The following is a 15,937-nucleotide window of genomic DNA, read 5'->3' as shown; positions in this document are numbered from 1 at the left end:
GACCCTGTCTCAAACACAAACACACACACACAAAGTCAGTGTTTAAACTAGTTATAAATAATTTTTAAGTAGAATTAGTTTTGTTTCTGTCAGTTGTTATGGTTCAAATGCTGAAGAATAGTAGCAGCAAAAACTGAATCATGAGAGTAAGAAAAAAGTTTCCAATACTAGTCTTCACTTGTATATTAAATAAGGGTCCACTGATTAAAAAAGTCTTAAAATCTGGAGAACTTGCTTTATGTGGCGGTGCATGGAAGCTGAGGCAGGAGGAGCACTGCAAATTCTATGTCAGCCTGCACTACACAGCAAGACCACCCTGTCTCAAAAAACCAAAAGGTCTGGGAAACTTTTGCTGAAATGCACATTGTGACACAAGACACAGACAATGTGAGATGTAAGACAACAAGACAAAGCACACAAAGGGACACTGGCCAAAAACATTTCCTTTCTTACTCGGTGGATCACAGGCACGTTCTTTCTGTAATTAACAGCAGTAACGTCACAGGTTCCTGTATTAATAATTCATATTTATGCTGCAAATGTTTGCTTTAAATAAAAGTTATAAAGTAGATAAAAGCTTTACCTACACTAAAAAAAAAAAAAAAAATCACTATCAAGTATAAAGTAAGTCAAAAAACTGTCAGGCACCTAAATCTCAGATCACACATCAGTCCCTTGGCAGACACACACACACACTGGCACTCAAAGGGGGACAGTCTACTTTCCTAACCCCGCCCCATAAAATGGAAGACCTACATGATTCTCTCTTACAGCTCCTCGACCTGCTACAACTGAAGCCTGGTTATCAAGTATACTTCTTTTTCTCTTTTTGTAGTACTAGATTACTGACCCCAGAGATTCAATTCACGTATATATGGGCAAGCACTCTAGCACTGAGCTCTATACCCCCAGCACTTGTAAAATTTTGTTTTGCTAAATTACCCAAACTGGCCAAAAACTTGATATCCTCCTGTCCCAGCCTCCCAAGTAGCTGGGTTTATAGGCAAGTGCCACCATTCTAGCTCAAATATGCTTTTAAAAATGTGATTTTATTCAATCCCTGATACCAAAAAGAAAAAAGTGATTTCATATTCCAATTTCTTAATCCATCCCATAATCCATCCTAGATCTGTAACATATTAAAGTATATTGATACAATTACTACAGTATAACAGTTACTAACATAAAAAGCATAACTCATTGAATATAAACACATTTCGCAAATACCTTTCAATGAGATCTATTTTTTAATTCCAAGATGTTTAATGTAAATTATTTTATAAAAACTAATTAGGAAACACAAAGACAATAGAAATATAAGTTATTTATTTAATCAATCCACTTACAAAGCAGGTGGCTTAATGCAAGCTTATTGACAGACACCCCACACCTAATCCATGGGACATATCTTCCACATACAGGCAGTGATCTACTGACTGGATGCATCCGCAATCTGGAGCACATTAAGCATATTTAACCAATAAAATTAGGCATCCTGTATATGAAAGTATCTCGCTAATAGGCATCCTGAAGTGGATTAAAACTTCCTCCAAAGGAGAAATGTTAGTATGTTAACTTAATTTTATACTCTATATTATGCAGTATATCTTAACTATAGAAATTAATTTTAAATCAGTGATCGACTCTTGGTAATGTAGAAGTGGGGTCTATAACCATTGCAACAGTAGTTGACAGTATGATTTGTGCCTCACAGTATCTGCAGATTTGTTTTCAAGTTTAGAGAGAAATAAAACAAGAGACATGTAGATTCGGCTGATTTTATTTATCTTTAAGCTAATAAAAAATCCCTTTAAAGTAATCCTGGGACTTTCAGACGCTCTATGAAATGCACAGATACCTGCCAACAACTGAAATTCTAAACCTTGGCTAAATGGATTTACAAAATTAATGTAAGCAGATATCTTACCTACTCGTGCTTAGCAGAAGATTGAACAAAATTCTACATGTCTTTTTCAATTTCCCTAAAATTTTGTTAAATCTGCAAGTATGTACAATCAGCTAAATTGAAATTAATATTTAGTGTTCATCAAAGCTGTTTCACAGCAGCAAAAATTGAATCAGGGAAATAAAAGTTTTAACTGATATAGAAAAAGATAAATACAATCATAACAGCAGTCTAAATTTATGGTATCAATATTCAACTCTATCTGCACTGTGCTGGAAGGAAAATGATACATCAAGAAAACTTATACTGATCACTCTGGTGATGTGCGTACCACCTGCATCAATGGGACAGGGGTTGTGTTCTGCTCCCAGGATTGAGGATGGTAGCTAACTCAGAATTCCATATTGTAAATATACAGCAGCCATTTGTCCTAGTTAAGGAATGTCTTAATACACAATATTATCATTTTCTAGAGGATCTTTATACATTAAACTAAAGTACATGATTGATTAAATTAAAGGTTAGTAATGGATAAAAAAATGCATAATTCTCAAGGCTTGTTACTATGTAAAAAACAAAAAGACCACAAAATCCTACCTACTAAAGCAGCTAATCTTGCCTGCAAGTTTAGGGTCACAAGCCCATAATATGTGCAAAGAAATGCAATACAAGGAACCATGCAAAAGTACAGTAAAATGATACAGGAAAAATGTCAAATCTAGAAAAAAAAAAGCTTTTATAAATACATCAAAATCAACCGTATACATAAATTGTAGGTCTAGCATTAGTTGTACCATATAGCAGAGCCAGCACTCTTAGTTCAGATGCTTCCGAATCTGCGCAGGTAGGTCATGCCATCTTTGGTTGACTGCAGTACCAGGAAGAATGGGCTGAGAGGGAGGGCAAGAGTTCGGAAACACAGTGTCAACTTTCACTGGGCAGCTGAGCCTCAATGTCCACTCTGCAGATGGGGCACTTCTTGTTGGTGATCAGCCACTGGTCCACACACACTTGGTGGAAAAGGTGCATACACGGAAGGCGCCTGTGGTCATCAAGACAAAAAGCAAAAGCAGTCTTAGGACAAACACACATCACATTTCTTTTTAAGCAAATTATCTGGGCAATAACTCAATGGTGTTTTGAAGTTCTCAGATGACTTTCAGATACAAAAAAATAAATTCTAATGAGTTATATTAAGTCAGCACTCTGAGTAACAACATGTACGAGTAACCCAAGTAACTTACAGCTATGAAAACAAATTACAAACATCTCGATTATAAACATAAGAACTACAGTGGCAATTCGTCCAGTTTTTTCTCTAACAGATTAAAAATATGGTGGCAGCTAAAAAAAAAAAAAAGATTTAAGATACTCTGTGAACAGCATTAATCCTATAAAAACATTTCAGACTTATAAAACTTCACTAAAAATACAGTGTTCATAAGGCCTTATTCTGTGGCTCAGTAGATAATATTTTAGTATGTTTTTTCTCTATTAGCCAGTTGACCAGGCACAACAAAGGTAACTTTATTAATTATAGCAAGAATACCACTTCATAGTTTTATTATATATTTCATAGAGCTGTCTCTATGGCTGTATATCACATAAAAAAACAATTGCTTAAGAGATTAGATCACAGAAACTCACCCCTCTTCTCCCTCCCTCTGAGACAGTGTTTCATTAAGTTGCTTGAGTTGGGCTTGAACGTGCAACCCTCCTAGATTGTGACATTACAGGAATGCACCGCCACCCCCAATTTTGATCTCTCTTTATGGAGAATATATTGTTATAAATGTCTTCAAAGCCTTTAAAATTCTCATTTCTACAGAACTTACAGAAGAAAATTTTGAATACAAAATTTCTCTGACCAACTGCCAATGTGACCCTAAAATAGATAATATTCCACTTTTGTTAATATAGAAGCTTTTGTCTTTCATTCTTTTACTTGCTATCCAAAGTTAACCAAGAGTTGTTTAAGAGGTAAGCCAGCAGCAGTATTCACTGAATGGTTACCAGTTTACTTTCAAATAAAATTCCTGTACAGTCTGAGAATGGATTGTAGCTAGTGAATAACTAATTACCTCACATCTTCACCTTCCTCTAAAATAGACAAGCAGATCGTACATTTCTCCTCTGTGTCTTCCTCAGTTGCTTCTTCTCCATCTTGTTTGCAGTGCAGTTTCCTCTGTGAGAACCAATCAGTTGTTACCTTATTAGCAGAGATGACATTGAACAACTGAGTAAAGTCTGCATTTATTTCAAAACAAACAAACAAACAAACAAACAAAGCAAAACCGCACATTCCCATAAACTTATTTCCCAGGTAAATTGTCAAAATATTTGATGAATTAACTAGTTACTTGAAGTAACTGTCAAGTACTGAACTAAGTATTCAGCATAAAAAACAAAATCATTAGTCTAAAATCAGCTCCTTTCAATCTAAATGAGAACTATATACCATATAAACTCTACTTCAGTTCTATCCTGAACATATCTAAAAAAATTGTATTTTATTAATGAATATTAGTAATTTTAGAAAACAAAAATTGGCTAGGCATGGTGGCATACACTTGTAAGCCCAGTACTCTGGAGGCTGAGGTGAGAACCACTGCAAGTTTAAGGCCAATCTGGGCTACATAGTGAGAGCTTATCTCAAAAAAACAAACAAAAAAAACTCAACTAAAAAGTTACAAAGAAGAGCAGCCTTGACACTATTATTTTCTCAGTATAGTACAACATATCATTTCTTCTTTGTTGTAAGAAGTTTATTTAACATGCCTACCCTGTAATTTCCAGATATAATGCTACAGAAAAAGGCACAAAGGGTATAACACAATAAGAAATACAGACAGGACGTTCATCAGTAAATGACTACTTAAAAACTGTGGTACTGGGGGCTGGGGATTTAGCTCAGCAGCATAAGCTCCTGCCTTGCAAGTGTGTGATTGTGAATTCGATCCCCAGTACCAAAAAAACCCAAAAAACAAACAAAAAAAAACTGGTACTAGCTCGGTGTGATGGTGCACTCCTGTAATCTCAGTATTTGGGAGTCTGAGGGAAGAGAATTGTTGCAAGATCAAGAGCAGCCTGGACTACAAAGTGAGCTCAAGGCCAGCCTGAAGCATACAATGGGATGCTTTCTCAAAAAGAAAAAACCAAACTATGGTACTGGCATATGATAGTATTCTGTATAAACTATTACAAAGAACATATGTGATCTATCTCTAAGTGCTGACAAAGAACAATGACACGCACAACTGTGTCTATCATCCCCTTCTGTTTCTACAAGTGGGAAAGAAAATATATATATATATAAATGCATACTCTAAAAAATGAATAAAAATGTCCAGAAAAATACAAAAGAAATTGTTAGGCTTTTACTTCTGGGAAAGAAAACTAGGGTATATGGGGTAAGAAATTTCCTAATAAGCATTTTGATAGTTTACAACATTTTTACCATGTATTTTATGGCTTCAATAAAAATAATGTCATTGCTAGACTTCACAAATTCAAAGTCTATGATACTACATTTTATATATCTCAATAACTTTCAAAAAATTTTGAGAATAAATTCTTACCTTTTTGTACTTATGTGGGTATGTACATCTTTCAATTGTCCCTTGGGATGCCCCACGATTTACATTTCCTAATCTTTCCTCCAAATGAATCAGTTCCTAAAAGTAAAAACCTAGAATTAAAAGCCAATACTTTACAGGGGGGTGGATATGATCAAAATGATACAAGCATATTTAAAAATAACACAACAAAATCCAACATTATGTAAAATTAACATGCACTAAAAAAAATAAAGCTATTATTTTTGAATGCCAATTATTCCCTGAATAGTACTGTCAGTTCTTTCAAAGCAGAAACATCTGTATTTATATACCTGTAATTATATTTTGTGCCAGGAGTAGTAGAACACACCTGTAATCCCAGGACCCAGGAGGCTAACACAGGAGAATTGCTGAGAGTTTAAGGCCAGCCTAGGCTACAAAAGGAGCTCAAGGCCAGCCTGAACTACATGGTGAAGCCCTGTCTCAGAAAGATAATCCCCCTCTCCCACAAAAAAACTATTATGTTGTTCAAAAAAGAAAGAACATATTTGGTTGAGCATAGTGTCACACATCTGTAGTCCTAGGATTCAGCAGGCTGAGGCAGGAGGAACACTAGGAGTTCAAGGCCAGCCTGGGTTACCAAGTGTGTTCAAGGCCTGTGTGAGCCAGATAATAAGACTGAGACCCTATCTCAGAAAAAAAAAGTATTTATATATGAGAAGACAAATAGTTTACAAAATTCTTCTTATAGAAAGGGAATTTAAAAAAATGGTTTTTTAATTTCTTTTAGGAGAACTGAGATGCTTTTGCAGTTATCCTAAGAAAACAGGACAGTAGTAATACCACCCAGTTCTGTGTAACATCAAGTAGAGTACATGAAATTACCCCACTACAGGACAACTGTTCTAAATCACATCAACTCCTACTTTCAAAATGACATGATGAAATGTAACAAAACATTAGCTAATATACAAATGATTTGCTCTTCCCGAAAACTCAAACAAGAGGCTATTTAGTTACAAAGTTAATTACTTAGGCTTATTCATGTTTCTCAGTCATTTCTCTAAATACTAAACTTAGTCAAAACTTTCAGGTTTTCTTCCTATGTGTAATGGCAGTGTTCTTCATCTGATACTTATGTTGTTTGACTACTTTCTATATATTCTTTTATATTAGATACTTTTTAAATACTTGGGTAGCTTTTGATTCTAAGATGAGTATTCTTTATAAACCTTTTGTAAAGCCGAGTCAGTATTAGAAAAGTAGACACTTTCCTGCTTTCTGAGTCCAAGCCCCTGCAGTATTCCTGCAGAACTGTGATCACCCTTCGTATACGCCATCCACCTCCTCTGCAGTAAAGAGACGATAGCAAGTGTCTTCACTTCTTCCATTACATACCTCAAAATTGCCTCTAAAAGGACCCCTGAATGATGTTCCGTCCAGGCCAGATGAAATGTAACGAATATGAGGATAGCCTGCCATGTCAGGAACCTATTTTAATACAGGAGATAAGCTAATCAGTTAAAAGCAGACTTGGGTTTTACCTTTAATATTAAATAAGTCAAGACAGTCAAGGCTCTTTTTCATTCAATACATAAAATTGAGCTTCGGTAGAGACATTTAATTCCAACTAAACATTCTAGAATACAGTTAGATTTCTCTTAAAATCATTTCTCGAGCACGCTAAGCAAGCACTCTACTAGCGAACTACATCCCCCATCCTTTTATTATCATTTTGAGTAAGGGTCTTGCTAAGTGGCCTAAGCTGGCCTCAAATGTGGTCTCAGCTCCCCAAGAATCTGGGGAATTATACTTGCCACTTGTAAAATAAAGCAGTAGAAGAAATGTAAGAAAAAATAATGGTTCTATGAGACAAGTCTCTTTTACTTGATTTATCTTACAAAAAATAATTCTATATATAGCAATTTATACAGCTATATGCTATACAGTCTCAGGTATGCAGAAAACTGGGGCAGGAGGATCACTTGAGCTCACAAGTTCAAGGAGGGCCTGGGAAACACAGCAAAACTGCATCTCAAACAATAAAGGATGATGATAATGAAGACGATGACAAAAGTGATGACAACACAGAAAATACCCAAACTTAAGCCTGTATTCTTAGAAGCATAAACCTGAATAGAGTGAAATTTTCCTAAGGTCTTGTCAAGTCAAGAACAGTGCTTTCTGCCTAATCGCAGCACTGTGGAAACAAAAGGATCCCAAGTTTGAGCCTAGCTTGGGAAACAGCATGAGAACCGTTATGGCTTATGCTGGATGTACTCCCCAAACCTCATTTGGTCATGGAGAGGGGTGAGCTGCATCTAGTATTTGTGATTGGTTTGAAGACAGCTGCATCTAGTATTTGTGATTGGTTCACTGTCTCGTACTGGGATCTGTGGTATGAGTGCTGCACCTGCCCAGGGATAGAGAGCCTGCCTGTATACAGTACAAGGAAAGGAAGGAGGAATGCTTTTTGCTTTTCTGTCTTCTTGTTTGCATCCATCATGAATGACTGCCCCTTAGCCTTGCCACCCTGCGTTGGAATCAGCTGAGTATGGAGTGAAACCTCCAAAACTAAGCCAAATAAGCCTTTCCTTCCTTCATTTTGGAAATCCAGTATAAAAGCAAAGTAGGGGCTGGAGGTTTAGCTCAGTGGCATAAGTGCCTGCCTTGCGCAGGCAGTCATGAGTTCGATCCCCGGTACTGATAAAAAGGAAAAAGACAAAAAAAAAAAAAAAAAAAAAAAAAAAGCAAAGTAACCAAGACAGAATTTATACCAGTAGGGTGGGGTTGTTGCTGTAATTATACCTGACCAGGTGATTTAAAAGCCTTTGGGAACAGCTTGTGGAATGTTTAAGAAAGGTTTGGAGATGTCACCTGAAGGAACAGAGCTAGAACACCTTAGGCTGTTCTGAATGGGATTCTGGTCAGAGCCCAGAAGACCAGAAAGCTGATAGAAAGCCTGCAGGTAAAAGCTGGGCTCAGGAGGTTTCTCCTGGAAAAAGGACTACACTGGTTGTTGGACTCCACACATTATGTCTCATGGCTTACCAGAAAGTTTTGTCTATATTTTGCTCATGTCCAGAGACTTTGCTTGAGACTGAGATTAAGGGTGGCAGACTGATCTGGCAGAAGAAATCTCTAGACAGTCCAATGTTGAGATGGTGACATGGCTATTTGCTGGCAGCTTTCAGTCAGTTTCACATAGCAAATCTAGACCAATGAGCCTAGCAGGATGATTTAAAATATTGTGAGTTTGGCCAGGAAACAAGCTCCAATAAAGCTGTGGGCTGCAAAGATAGAGCTGAGGAGAACTTTATTGCTGAGAAGAAACAGGAGAATATAAAAGATGGCAGGGGGACATTACAAGCAGGTCTCCATGCATTACAAGTAGGTCTCCATGCTTTGCAGCCTCAAAACTGCACAAGTGAAAAACTTTGCTGTGAGGAGAAAGCCACAGAGTGCCATGTTCCAGAATGGCAGCAGAGGCTGCAATAGGTTCCAGGATGGTAGTAGCAGAGAGAATCTGTTCCTAACAATCAGGTTCAGAGTGTTCAGAGATCCAGGCACTGGACCCCTACAGTCTAGAGAGGAAAGCCTGGCTACTGCTGCACCTGGCAGCAGACCTTGGCATCATCCACACAGAGCTGGTTTTAGATGCAAACAGAACGCATGAGTTCTGAGGTCTAAAAGGTTTCCACTCTGATTTCAGAAGGCCTGGGAGGCCAGGCAGTATGCCCTTGAGCTGGCAGTGCGTGAAGCTATGTGAAACCAAAGGTAAAATGGAGAACCCAGAAGTTTAGAAAATCCAAGAGCATGGATTGGCTAATGAAACCTGCAAGGAGTGAGCAAAGCTAGCCCAAAAAGAAAGTATGGGAGCTACCACCACCAGGAGTGTCATGGCGGTGGAGTTACTTAAGCCCTTTAGAGTTCACAACCAAACTGCTTCCAATGCTGAGCATGGGACTACAGGGCTTAAATGTTTGCCCTGCTGTGTTATGGACTTCCGCTGGTCCCATTCCTTGTATCCACCTGTTAGTACCCTTTGGAATGGAAACATTTATCTTGCACAACTGAATGCTGGAAGTGTTTAACTTTGTTTTCATTTGTACAGAGTCTCCCAGCTAAGAGTCTGTCTTACATCTTGGAGGAGACTTGGGACTTGGACTTTTTAGTAGTGCTAAAACTGTTAGAACTTTGGCAACTCCTGGAGATGGACTAAGTGTCATTTGCATCAAGGATGTACCTGAGTCTTTGGGAAACCAGGGGTGGAATGTTACAGTTTGTATTTGGATATCTTCCTAAAGCCTCATGCAGTCATAGTGCCAAGACTTTAAAGTAGCCGAGTCTAGTGTTTGTAATTGGTTCGTCATCTACTGCTAGGACTCACAGTGTGAATGCTGTACATCTCCAAGGTAGGGTAGCAAACATACTACATAAGGGAAGGAAGACGGAGTCCTTTCTTTCTCCTTCCGTCCTTTTGCCTATTATATTCTTGTTCCTTGTGGTTTCCATGAATGGCTTTCTCTTAGCCATATCACCTGCCTTATAGCCAGTAGAACACGGACTGAAACCTCCATGAATTGTGAGCCAAATAAACCTTTCCTTCCCTAATTTTGGGCATGAAGTATTCTGTGTCAGCAACAAGGGAAAAGAAACCAAAATAGACCCTATTCTAAAGAGCTGTGGACAAAATTCAGTGAGAGCTATATTCAATCCCTAGTACCTAGTACTATTTTGGTAACTTCAGAAAGTTTTGTTAAACAGTATTAAACTCAAATTTAAAGACCCAATCCAAAACTGGGCATCTGAAATGAACAGGCATTTCTCAGATGAGGAAGTACAAACAACTAATAAACATAGAAAAAATGTTCAACATCATTGGTCACTTAAAAAACACTGATATTTCATCTCCAGAAAGAATAGCCATTATCAACTAATAAGGAATGCTGGTGAAATTGAGTGTGGATATGAATGCCTGTAATCCCAGCATTTAGGGGGCTAAGGAAGCCCTAAACTATATAGCAAAACCATGTTTCAAACAAAAACAAAAACAAAGAAACACCCAAGAGCTAGGAAATGCTCAGCAGCACAAGCACCTGCCTGGTAAGAACAAGCTTGTGAGTTTGATCCCTGGCAAAAAAAAAAAAAAAAAAAAAAAAGTGCAGGCAAGGCTGTGTAGAAAAAGAAACCCTTCTCCATTGGTGGCAGAAATGCAAGCTGGTACAACCACTATGGAAATCAGTATGGATATTCCTCAAAAACCTCAACTAGAGGTTCCATTTGATATAGCTGTTCCCCCGTCAAAAGGTTAAAAAACATCTTACCACAATGACATATATATGCCATTTTTACAGCAGTACAATTTCTAACAGCTAAAACTTAGAAACAGCCCAAATCAACACATGAATGGATAAAGAAAATGTGGTATTTGAAAAAGAGAAAAAAAAATGTGGTACTCATTGTACAATGGAGTACTACCTCTGCCACAAAGACAGATAAACTTAAATCATTTGTAGGAAAATAGATGCAACTGAAGAGCATAATTTTAAGTGAAATAAATCAGACACACAAATTTAAATACTGCACTGTTTCTCTTATGAGAGAAACACAAAGAGTAAATAAGGAACATAATAAAGGATAGATATTAGGGAGTGGGAAGAACTTGTCCAAATGGGAAGGGGAACCAGAAAAGGGAAAGGGAAAAGAAGGAAAGGAAAAGGGAAAAATGAAAATAAAGCGTTTGTGAATGGGGAAGAGAAAAAGGGATGAAAGGAAGGGAGGAGTGGGGGAAAGAATAAGATGTATTATGTTGACGGGGCATGGTGGTACACACTTGTAAGCCCAGCAATCGGGAGGGTGAGACAAGAGGATTACTGACTGCAAGCTTGTGCCCAGCCTGGGCGCTACACAGTAAATTCAAGGCCAGCCTGATCCACATAAGTGAGGTCTGTCTCAAAAAATAAAAGAAGAAGGAAAAAACAAAAAAAGATATGTTACAGGTACAAGTTCCCGATGATGAATGTGATCAACAGGTATGAAAGGCTGGGGATTTAGCTCAGTGGCCCAAGCACCTACTTGGCAAGCTCAGGGTTGAGTTCGACCCCCGGTACCAAAAAAAACGAAAACAAAAACAAAAAAAACCTAGGTATGCCAAACATGTACTAACAGAAAATGTGAAGTTTAGAAAAGCTAGGCATGGTGGTACACTCTTGTAATCCTACCATTTGGGAGATGAGCAGGAGTTCCAGGCTAACCTGAGCTACACAGCAAGACCTTGTCTTAAAATACATACATACAGGAAGAAAAACCTCTCCACAAAAATGTAACTACTTCAAGTTTTATATCCCTTTCTCTACTAACAACCAAAGGGACCCTACTGGGGGCTATGCCCTATCAGAAAGATTCAACAGTATTCTTTTTCTTTCCCTGGTACTCAGGCTAGCACCCTGAGGAACTCTATGACTGAATTTAAGCTTCAGTCCTCTTTATTTTTTGAGACAAGGGTCTCTCTAGTTAAGGGCTGGCCTAGAACTTGTTGTGTTTCTCCAGTCTCAGGCTCCTAATCCCATGCCACTTAGCTGGGATCATGTATACATGACCCCATAGCAGTCTGAACACAGTTTTCTAATCTTTTATGAGGTACAGTCAATCTTCATTATTTGTGAACTGGCTTGGGGTGAAAACCCCACCCTAACCTTGAGCAGTCTCAGTCTGTGGACATGGTGCAGTGACGCTGAAAGTGTGCGCTGCCAATGTGCAGGTCCCAAAGCCCTGCCTTCTTGGTCCAGCTGATCTTACAGCCAGAAGCTTCTCTGTAGTGTATTAACAATTTGCTTTCTGTGCTTTCAGTGCATTATCACACTGTGTAAAGGGCCACTGAGCATATGCTCAAGTATGTCAAGGTTCCTACACCAAGAAGGCTGTGATCGTGTGCAGATAAAACATGCACTTAGTCGGTTCACTCCAGGGCCGAGTCACAGTGCTGCTGCTTGTCAGTTCAGTGTCACCAAACCAGTACCACACACTACATGAGCTGTCTTTAAACAAAACCACATGAACCGAGGTTACATGGAGCTCAGCTGCTGGACCAGAGCTTGCAGTACTCTCTCCCTGTCCTTCCCGCAGCAGAAGGGGTCCACATTTGCTAACTCAGTGTCTACAGCGACTGCACAGAAGGTTAACTGCAGGAACTATTCAAAGCTCACTCTACCCAGAAGGAGACACTATACTATGAGAAAGAGTACTGGCAAAGTGTGGAGGTGCACACCTAAATCTTAGCACTGCAGAGGCTAAGGACAGGAGAATAATGGCAAGTTTGAGCCCAGCCAGAACTACATAAAGACTCTGTTTCAAAAATAAAAGAAAAAAAAACACAGAGAGAAGGTACACTGCAATTCTAGCTTTATAAATAAATCTCCAACATTACTTTTTGATGTTGTTAAAACAAGGTCTCACTGTGTAGTAAAGGCTGGTCCTGCTTGCAGTGTAGCCCTGGCTAGCCCTGTGTGCACAGTGGTCCTCTGCCTTAGCCTCACAATGCTAGGAGGCACGTGCCACTACGCCCAGCCCAACCCAGCCCAGCGACTATTATTCTAACTCTGTGTCTCAACTTTTTGAGCCAGTTCTGAGTCATTTGTTTGAGGTACAATATTTTTCTCTGTATTATCATTAATCATTTTGAATACTATACATACTACCATATCACCCTACATTCACTATCTTGTCATTTACACATTTTTCCTCAAAATCCAATACTGACTCATTATTACTATATACAGTATTACAAGACCACAAATGTATCTTTAACCCAGTTATCTCTGGAGGCCCAGATTAGGAACTTTCCACTAAACACTCAACCCAACGTACTATCTCAGATTCATTATGTCCAAAACCAAGACAACCCTTTACTCAAACCATCTAACATTCACCAATCTCTCGAGTGGTATTACTGTGTATCTTGTAACCTAAGCTAGAAATTAAAGTCATCCTAATACTATACAAATGTGTCCCACTGATTTTATGCCAACTGTCACTGTTTTTGTTTGGGAATTTACCAAAATTTACCTCTTCTATAATATCCAGATCAGTTTCATTCTTCCTAGTACTGAATTTCTATTTTTACACAACTGAGTAAGTGTAGTTTTTCTACTTACAAGCTCATCAATTCTCTGTAAAAGCATAGCTGGGTGTCACCCCATCAAGGCACCTTGAGTTTGTTTCTGGGCATAGTAGCTTTCTTCCCTTCTATTTTGGAGGTCCTGAGGACGGATTCCTAAGTATCGCACACACAAGACTTGTGCTCCACACTAAGCTGTGCCCTCACCCCTGCCCTTTCTCCTGCCTGACCCTCACCTGAGACCTGGAGACAGCAGCCCACACGGTGGGCTAGGGGTAGTGCTATGTGAAAGCCCCAAGGCCCATGCAGCAGCTCCCGCCCTGTGGCAGCACTGCTGCCTGAGATAAACACTCCCTCCAACACCACCTCGCTAATTATCAATTACAAATAGCAATGCAGCAGAGGTTTGCGACGATGGCAAATCAACTAAAGCACACATCCCAGTAACTGGAGTTCATGATTCTCTTAGTATAAAGGGAAAAAAGCTTTTTAAACCATTTTGTTCATCAAAATACAATTTTACAATATAAACCACAGATTTTAATATATCTAATACCTTTCAGAGCACAATTTTCATCTAAACAAATTATTCTCCAATTAAAACAACTATAACAAGTAATATATTAGAACGAGATCTTTAAAGACTTTACTTTAGGAAAGATTCCATCTGAAGACCATGTCAGCACTTGGACATTCCCCATATTACCATTAGAGGAAGTGCTCCGAGCTGCAGGTGATGGAGCCGAGGCGCGTGGTAATGGGCCAGGTGAGGGGGCAGTGCCCCTGGTGTGTAAGTGGCGGTGGTCACTCCAGTTTCAATGCCCAGCTCCCTGACAAAGGAGGACAACGGTTTAACTCAGTCCTCCTCACAGTCATATTCACAGCAACATAGCTGGGGGGAATACGTTTACATTTTTTAAAAATAATCTAAAGTTCCTTGACTTATAAAACTAAGAAAAACATAAAGCCCAAAAGATTCTACTAATGATTTTTAAACTTAACTTTGTCACCACAAGCAGCAAAGTATCTGTCCTCAGTATCACACCTCATAAAGGAAGGGAACAGAATGGTGAGTTCCTGAAGGTCTTCCAAACTACAAGCCTGATTCTACCTGAGGGGCACACAAAGTCACTGACTCTTCTGGTTTACCAGAATGTTACAGATGCCCACAGATTTTTGTTTGCTTACACTGTCTCTGGGTTCCTGGCATCTAGCATAATTAGCATTAGCAAACTCTTCTGTACTTTCTAAAGCAAAGGTAAACAAAATTTTAGAAAGGGTAAAATTAATATATGCTAAATCTTCACTTATTTATTCCAATTTTATGTTTTGCCTCAGGAATCCCTGTCAAGCACAAAGGATGCTGAGGCAAGAGGATTGCCATGAGGTTATTACTCGCCTGGACCACATAGTGAGCTCAAGGTCAGCTTGACTGCCACAGTGAAACCCTGTCTCAAAAACAAACAAAGAAACAAAAAACAAAAAAAGAAGAAGTAGTAGTCATCCCTGTTGAGCCAGGTATGGTGGCACATGCCTGTAAACTTAGCACTCGGGAAGCTGAGACAGGTGTCACTGCGGTGAGTTTTAAACCAGCCTGGATGACACAGTGAGACCCTGTCTCAAAAAACAAAAAACAAACAAAAACAACTTCCTGTCAACCAAGATCTCAGTGACCATCTATACACAATGGATTCAGAAGAAAACTGAATGGAAACATACTTCTACCTCTCTAGGAAAGAACCTTAGTGGTGGTAGAGCAAGTTGAGACTAAGCTCTGGCAGTCTGCTGCATAAAATGGTGACTATGAACATGATGCACTGCTATTTCCAAACTGCTAAAATAGGACTTTCACATTTCTAATCCCAGCACTTGGGAGGCCGAGGTAGCACTTCAAGGTCAGCCTAGGGTACACAGTAAATTCAGGACCACCTGACTACATAGGGAGACCTGATCTCAAGGAATTAAATCAACCAAATGAAGAGGATTTCAAGCCTTCTTACCACAAAGGAGTGTGAAGTATCTGAGGTGATAGATATGCTAACTAGCCTGCTTCAATCATTCCCCAATATATACACGTACCAAAATATAACACGCGAGGCATTGAATATATGAATGCAGTTACTATTTGTCAATTAACAAAACTTAAACAGAAATGCTCTACTCCTGCTTATGGCCTTGCCCCAGCCAGAACTAGAGATACTCTTATCCACTCCCCAGGCCTCCAATCACTCAAGGACAGGGCCTCAGCTCTGTTGAGGAGTTTGCCTCTTGAGCAGCCTCCCACATGGAGCTCCACTACCAGCGCCCACCCCAAATTCACCACAAGCTGTTGAGCACAGGTCCAGAACAAGCAAG

General features: G+C 39.0%; 1 protein-coding gene across 10 annotated transcripts in view; it reads right to left on the bottom strand.

The window, feature by feature from the left end:
* Positions 1-1,304: 1,304 nt before the first annotated feature.
* Positions 1,305-15,937, bottom strand: part of Rnf111 (ring finger protein 111) — a 73,580-nt gene continuing 58,947 nt past the window's right edge. For 7 of the 10 annotated variants that reach the window (XM_003463488.5, XM_013145471.3, XM_063243355.1 and 4 more), the window contains 5 exons: positions 14,289-14,412; positions 6,862-6,954; positions 5,485-5,580; positions 3,988-4,115; positions 1,305-2,948 (listed from right to left, as the gene is read on the bottom strand). In XM_003463488.5, the coding sequence (XP_003463536.1) occupies positions 2,831-2,948; positions 3,988-4,115; positions 5,485-5,580; positions 6,862-6,954; positions 14,289-14,412 (559 nt within the window). In that variant the 3' untranslated portion in view covers positions 1,305-2,830. Of the gene's footprint in view, positions 2,949-3,987; positions 4,116-5,484; positions 5,581-6,861; positions 6,955-14,232; positions 14,413-15,937 lie in introns of those variants that run through there. The other 3 variants (XM_013145475.3, XM_013145476.3, XR_010045612.1) reach the window with 2 other exon arrangements.

This window comes from Cavia porcellus, unplaced genomic scaffold, assembly GCF_034190915.1.
Source record: "Cavia porcellus strain 051 isolate PalLab524CR breed Dunkin Hartley unplaced genomic scaffold, mCavPor4.1 scaffold_38, whole genome shotgun sequence".
NCBI lineage: Eukaryota > Metazoa > Chordata > Mammalia > Rodentia > Caviidae > Cavia > Cavia porcellus.
Note: the sequence above shows the minus strand (reverse complement) of the source record. Positions and strands in the feature narration are given on the sequence as shown.